The sequence below is a fragment of the Elephantulus edwardii genome, unplaced genomic scaffold, assembly GCF_000299155.1.
Source record: "Elephantulus edwardii isolate Elephantulus edwardi_28Jun2011 unplaced genomic scaffold, EleEdw1.0 scaffold00082, whole genome shotgun sequence".
Taxonomy (NCBI): Eukaryota; Metazoa; Chordata; class Mammalia; order Macroscelidea; family Macroscelididae; genus Elephantulus; species Elephantulus edwardii.
In genome coordinates this window covers 4,696,161-4,704,101 of record NW_006399832.1, presented here as the reverse complement: position 1 = coordinate 4,704,101, position 7,941 = coordinate 4,696,161, and the positions used below count along the sequence as shown (strand labels likewise).

The following is a 7,941-nucleotide window of genomic DNA, read 5'->3' as shown; positions in this document are numbered from 1 at the left end:
AGAGAATAGTGCAACAATGAATGAGTGGAAGCCCAAAATCTCTGTAAATGTTTATGAAAATTAATAAAATATAATTATAGAAAAAAAAAATAAAATGCCTGTGGAAATCAACTTGCTAAACTTCCTAAATTAAAAAATTTCACAAACTAATGCATTACTCATTATTATAATGATTAATAAAAGTAGAAAAGATACTTGTTCTCCAGAATACTTCACAAATATGTTGAATGTTTTAAAAATACATACAAATACAATAAATCTTGGCAGTTAACAGGGATGGGAATGGAGAAAAGGGGATTAAAATTTAATAAATTGATAATCTAGTAGAAGGGAAAGGCAATACCCCAGGAGGGTTGCTTAGACATTGTAAATAACCAATCATAATTAATGTTATAAAGTAAAATGTTTATGAATGTATAAAAACCCAGTATGATTTGTAAGGCCTTCACACAAATAAAAAATAATTTAAAGAAAATCCATGCAAATCATATTATCAATAAACCGCTCCTATCTGGAAAAAACTCACAATATACATGAAAGAAATATAACGTAAATGAGAGATTGTATGAAACACAATGTGCATGCAAGAAACACAGTGTTTATGAATGACAAAATATAAATTAAAAAGAGCTCATATGAGCAAACCCTACATTTCCACTACCAACAACGAAATACAGTTTCAAATTTAAGTAAAGAGACACTGAGGATTTAAAACTAGAATTCCAATCTATATAAATTGACCACTACAGGAGTATTTCATAGAAAATAAACTTGATAATGATACTTCTTGACTGAAAACATGTAAACTGGCTTATTTTCCCAGCCTTAGCTCTTGAGACTCCTCGAGACAAGTAGGCTGACTCTTCTGCCTCAACTGGGATTCCTGGCCAACACCCACACCTGCAGTCAAAACTGAATTCACCATTTTGCATCTAATAATGCCAATCTCTTTTACAAACTCCCTTTCACACTGTTATCCATTTTGTCCCAAATGGTGCCTATTTGTCTAAAAACAAACAATTATATCTTACTTAAGTTTTAAAAATAAAACTAAATAAATCTAAGAACTCAAACTCAACAGCTACTGGGTCAATTCTGACCTATATGCATGTGAAAGATGGACAATGAATAAGGAAGATAATAGTACTGATTCCTTTGAATTATGGGGCTAATGAAAAATAATGAGTATACTACAGATAGCCAAAAGAGCAAACAAATCTGTTTCGGAAAAAAGATAACCAGAATGCTCCTTAGAAGCAAGTTTGGTGAGATTTTCTCTTACACAATTTTGGCTTGTTACCAGGAGAAGCTAGTCCTTGGAAAAGGATTTCATGTTCAGAAAAGTAGAGGGCCAATAGGAAAGAATTTCAAACAGATGGATTAACCCATAAATTATATGGCAATGGGATTAAGCATTAAAGAAATTATGAGGATGCTACAGAATCAGGCAGCTATCCATTCTATCCATTCTGTTGTACATGGGGTCACTGTGAATCAGAATCAATGGCAATAACCTTTCTATGACAGAGTAGGACTGCTTCATTGTATTTCTAAGGCTAGATTTTTCTTTTATTTTTAAAAGGGCAGTTTTCTCCAACTCTCAGATATATACATAGCACCATCTTTTTCTAATTCCTCAAAAACTAACAGCAAAGGATCAGTGCAGATATTTAAATAACTTGTTATTAAAAAGCAATCTCTCTCTTGCCCATTTTATTAGTAATAGATATTTCAGAAATACTGGCATGGAAGGAAAATAAAAATGGCTTCTTGTGATAGGCACAGCTGCCATGATACACTGAAGATCAATGAGAAAAAGCAGATAGTTTTTAAAATATCATCTTAATCGGCTTTCAATACATACACACTGTTAAGGATTTCTAAGTCATTGTTCCAATGACTACAGCAATAGCCTCAAACATTTCAGAGATTGTGAGTGGGGTAGGGTGTGGGGGGTGTGTGTGTGCAGGGGCTGTGTGAGACCACAGAATCTCAGAACCTATCCATATCAGACCCTCTGGTAGGTTTCAGAGGCAGTTAATCACACAGAAGGAGAACTGCCCATTCTTCCCCTGCAGAGCAGCTGGTGGCCTCCAACCATGAGCCTATGGGATTGTAGCATGGCTTCTTGCCAGTAGGCCACTAGAGCTCCCCTAATAATATACCATAGTACCAAAATATGTCTTCATCATTTTTGTTTCTTTTTCTTCCCCTTTAATACCTATGAGGAAGATTTTAATTAGAGTAAAAATGAACTGGACCTTTATGAACCCTGTTTTGTTTACAGGAAGATTTGAGCACGATAAAAATGAATACTAGCAAAATGCCATGAGATTTACTGTTAGGATCATGTGAGCAAAGACTGGTGGGTTGGTTTTTTTTTGGGGGGGGGGGAGCTGGTATTTTTACTACATTTATCTGGGCAATAAATCTTTTTAAATGTAACAGTAAAAAAAAATTAGCAAAATTCTGTACTGCCTTGATTCACCATGGAACACTGGAATACTGGGTGGATTTACTCTTCTACTGAAGCTTTGGTGGCCCCAGTGGTTAAGAAGTTGAGCTGCCAACCCAAAGGCTCATAGTTCTAATTCATCAGCTGTTCTGGGAGAGAATGAGGGATAATGCAGTTTACTAACTCTAATACTTGGTAGAGATTTCAGCTATGAATCAGTTTTGACTCAATGATGCAGAACAACAATGCTTCTATTAATATTAGTAACACCTCAAATCACAGTCTCCACCATGACACTGTCATCCCATCAACTCATGGAACAGTTTAGAAGAAATTTCCTGTGGAATCAGAAAACTTCCAGTCTTACATACAAACAAAATAATTAGTTCCCATCAATGTTTTTTAATTTTTTTCATATGGTCTTTGTTACCTCTTCTTTTAAAGCATGTTTCCTCTGTTCCAAACAGATTTCCTTTGCTCTCATCATCTGCAAAGTCTCCTTAGAAACTGCATACTGGAGCTTTTCCATACGTTCAGCTGCTGCTGCCCATGATGCTTTACCAAATTTCTTCTGATCTGCTCGCATTCGATCGTACACCGCTATTAATAAGTTTTTTAAAAGAGACATTATACTTAATGATAAATATACAAACTATCTCCGTAATACATTGCCTACAATATCTCTAAAGTAAAATTAAACCGTATTTTAAGACCCTAATGTCTTCAGCTAAATCATCCTCAGAAGAAATTTTCTGAATATAAAATCAAACTGTCAGATTAATTTTTTAAAAGAACTCATTCAAATATCCAATATGAAATTCTTTAATATATTCTATACAAACTAGTCAAGTATATATATATATATATATATATATATATATATATATATATACACACACACTTTCTACTGGGTACATTTGCTGAAATCAGAGCCACAGCTATTTAAGATGATTTAAAATTCTTCCAATCCATTCAGAAGTTTTATCTTTCTGAGTATTCAAGAAAAAAAAAAAGAAAAATACTGTTATGCCTTGATATAAGAGAATAATCAATCCTAAAGCTATGAAGATATACTGTGAAATCATGGTATCTAGGAAGGTCAAAACTTGGGAGTTCTAGAAAATAAAGTTCTTGAAAACTGAGTAAAGATGGATAGAAGAGAAAAAAAATTTGTCACAATATAAAATAAACACTGTTGGAAAGTTCTGCAGACAAGTAGCTACTGTGTTCCAGTTAAAGATATTTATCACTAATAGTATGGTAGTGGTTCATTCTAAAACACAATTTTAAACTAACCATCCTTACCACCAAGGTATTCCAAAAGTCATTAAGTACATTTACTACTTGGTTTCTTGTGTAAGTCCAAAGATAGAGTGACAGATTAATTTTGTACTGCTTTGCTTTAGATTTGTAGGGAATCCTTTGTGTAATTTAAATTGTACACAAAAGTTCACAGCAAGAAACCACAGTTTCTTACCTTCAATTGTCCCCATCACCACCAGTTTCTATTGCCTAAACATAACTAACTTCTTATGTGTACTGATAAAAAAATAATACTTTTATTTCTTGATTTATTATCTTTTAAAAAATGTATTGGCTTCTTATTTAGATAAGGTATCTGTTTACATATACTGTCCTTATTCCTAGTAGTTACAGCATTTCTTTTGGTTTCTCTGAGATTTTTGGACTCATTTCTTGTCTACTCCACCCCCTTAACCTTCAACACGTTAACATAACTTCTCTTTGACCCTCAATTTTAGGACTTCCAACATAGTTAAATATATAAGCTGGGGATCAAACAAGAGCCTTCCTTTTTGTTTTAAAACTTTAATATTAAGGCAACCAAAAGATCAATACAGCAAGGGTTATGGAGTTTAAGTAATTGATTTAAATTTGAGTCCTACTCATAACTCAGGACAGGCCAGCATTCAACTGTGTTGTTCACAGGGTGTCTATGAGTCCTACCTGACTTGACAGACCCTAAAAACAATAACCTATAAATGAAGAGCTCCGGTGGCTTAGGGGTAAGGAATTGTGTTGCCAACCCAAAGGCTCACACTTTGAATTCACTAGCTGTTGTGTGGAACAAAGACTGGCAATCTCCTCCCAAGCCATTAACTGCCTCTGAAAACCCACTGCAAGGTCAGTTATGAATAGCTGGTTTTGACTCAAAGGTACTAGGTACACAATAGTCCATAATTAGCGAATAACTTGTGGCAAGATTTAACTATTCTTGGATTCAATCTCCTTACATGTAAAAAGAAACCTGTTGCCCATCTCCTCTCCCCATCTGAAAAAACCAAAAAGTAATTAGCACCTAGTTAGAAGGGTATTCAAATATTTCTCCAACTTCATATGGATTAATCTAAAAGATGGTCTACTTTGTCTCATTTCTTCTCCTTCATACAGACATCACAAGTACGCATATCTCTTATACTTAGGTAATAATATATATAACTTCAAAGGACTTTTCTGTGTTTTCTCTACTTATCTGCCCACAACAGGCATTATCAAGATCTTTTGTATAGACGTGAAAAATGAAGGGGTTTTGTTATTGAGGTCACATATATAGAGTAATAAGGGCACATTATTTAATTTCTTAGGATCATCATTTTTACATAAATTTATTCATGATAATATATAGCTAAACATCCTGTCTATTCACAAAGAAACAGGAGCTCTCTGCGATGGTCGCTGTTAGGTGCCATCAAACCAAAATGACTCACCGTGTGATCCTATGAACAACAGAGCTGAAACTGTTCTATTCTGAGTCATCCTCATCATCTGACATACTCTTGAGCCCATTACTGCAGTCACTGTGCCACTATACCTGGTTGGGGTCTTTCTTTCACTGGCCCTCTACCTTTCCAACTATGGTCCTCCTCTCCAAGGAACAGCCTCTCCTAGCCTCATGCCCCAAGTATGTGAGATGAAGCTTTGTCATTTTTGCCCCCAAGAAGCACTCTATTACTCAACCCGAGAGCTAGTTAATACTTAGGCTTCCAACATCTTTGGATGGAGTCTATCTGGAATTTACTCTTTCTTTCTCACTTCACTGTAATGCTATTTAAATAGCTCAGAATTATGAAAGTAATGAAGAAAAGTTTATGTATATGGAAGGTTTAAACAATCCCTAAAACAGATTGTTGTCTCCATGTGTTGGCATGAATGTCCCTCCCCCAAAGTAAAGGTTTACTGATCATACAGGTTTTTCATTTCTCATCCCCAGATATTTTGTTTTATTAATAGCCACTGCAATTTAGTTAATTATTTATAATGTCTTTAACCTCTTATTGCCTACTGAAGAATGTTTAGAATATCCCTAAGACAGACTATTCTCTCCATGTGCTGGGATGAATGAAAATCCCTATTAAGATGAACGTTTACATTACTGTAAGAATATCAACTGTTAATGTTCTGGTGTTGACAATGTACCATGTTAAATCTACAACAAATAAAACTTAAAAGAGGCAAAGAATAATTAAAGATCTGTAGAAAGTTATCAAGTGGTCACATAGCTAATTTAGGTTCATCTAACTCTCTAAAATGAATGAAAACAAAGAAGGGCCTGTTTTACTCCTCTTCTAAAAAGAGAAAGTAGAAAGTTACCTTCTGATTGGAAACATAAAGGAAGGCTATTACTCTCTCAACAGCATAAAGCCATACAGAGCTCTTCATTCTGTTTCTCCTGCATGGGAGGAGGGAAACAGAGGCTCAGAAAATGGAAATTAAAAAATAAAACAAATTAAATATTTCTCCATGTTTGGGATAAAGGCTTCTTGCTAGAACAATGAAGCCAGACTTCATTAGAAGGTCTCTGATGTGAAGAAGTTTGGAACCTAAGAAAGATGTTCATCACAGAGGAAAAAAAAACACCACGTTTCACCTGAAACGGATGAAGTATAAACAATAGGAATAAAATTGGTTTGCACAGAATTATTAGAACTAAGAAACTATGAACTATGTGAAAATATGAATTAAAGCAATTATGTAATGAGCATGTATATAGTAATACTTCACCCTAACAATGTAAGTATAAAAAATATTTAACTAATTGAAATGTACCTATGCATATATAAAGAAAAATGAACGCAGAATGGTGACAGAGTATAAGCAGTCCCTGGATCATGAACGAGTTCCAATCTTCTGTCTTAAGCTGAACTGGTATATTAAATCACAATCAGAACAGGTTAAGTTCACATTTAACTCCAGTTAGTAAAACAATATCAGACTATAGAAGAAACACTAAAACATCTATAGCACTGTACTATGTACTATATTAGTATGCAGGAGTAATAATGATGAAAATGAGCATGGTGCTTTTTTTCAAGGGTATTATGAAACACTCTGTATACCTTGAGTTTTTAATGAGTTCACACAGATTGTTAACAATGAGTTGTATGTAAACTGGACATATGTAACCAAAGGGACTGCCAGTAATAGGTTATATATTATATGTGCTATTAAATAATCCTTACTATTGTTTCTCTACTAAAAATGAGCCTGCAGGCAAATATTAAAATCTATTATTTTTAGAACTGGTTATTTACTTTTTAATAAAATACTTATGAGCCTCAAGAGAAGCCTGATTTTCTGAAAACAGAATATAAAATAAGTTAATTATGGCCCCTGTGTTAGACAAATATTCACTTTCTGGAAACATCAAGAAGTGGCACAGTTATGTTGATGGTAGACACTGTAAAATGATTTTAAAATATAGCAATAAACATTCTAGTTAGAGTTTTACCACAATTTATGTACAAAATTATCCATAACAAATGTAATCCAAAATAGTTATGAGTGAACTATGCCATAAAACAATGAAGGATAACAGCTATCTGTATCACAAAATACTGATTGTAATTCTAAGAAAAATTTATTAAATTTAAGCAAACTACTTTTTTTATTCTTCAAAAGCAAATATTATATACATGATTTATATAACTCTATCGAGTATCACAATGTAACAAAGTGAAACATTTATTTAAACACCATATTTTATACAATATTCAATGCCTAAAGGAGAACAAAGATTTGAGTATTAAAAATGAATTAAGTTTAGAACCTATGAATAAAAAAATGCTTTCCTTTCATTTTAACAAAATATAAAATATTCCAAATACAAAATTTTTAGATTTTGGGGGAAAAAAACAAGCAAAAAAAAAAAAAACCCTATACAAATTCTGTAAAGCAGAAAATAGACTTGAATAAATATATTTCAAAGTATCATTAGTATACCATAATAAGAAGTAATTTATTATTCTCTATTACTATAAATACTATACTGTTATTTTATATAAAAATACTGGACAAAATTAGTGGGTTTTTTCTTCTTCTTTTTGTGTACTTCGCATCAGATCCGACTGGCACAAGAGGAGACTGCCCCTCTCTCTCCAGCAGAGTACCTGGTGGATTTGAACTGTGTGCCTTTGGTATTGCAGTGCAGCTTCTTCTTACTAGGCCACCGGAGCTCCCAAAATTCCATT

At 33.4% G+C, this 7,941-nt stretch overlaps 1 protein-coding gene across 1 annotated transcript in view; it reads right to left on the bottom strand.

The window, feature by feature from the left end:
* Positions 1-7,941, bottom strand: part of JMY (junction mediating and regulatory protein, p53 cofactor) — a 92,912-nt gene that overhangs the window by 49,413 nt on the left and 35,558 nt on the right. Inside the window, exon 4 of the mRNA XM_006889846.1 lies at positions 2,886-3,055. Within this exon, the coding sequence (XP_006889908.1) occupies positions 2,886-3,055 (170 nt within the window). The remainder of the gene's footprint in view (positions 1-2,885; positions 3,056-7,941) is intronic.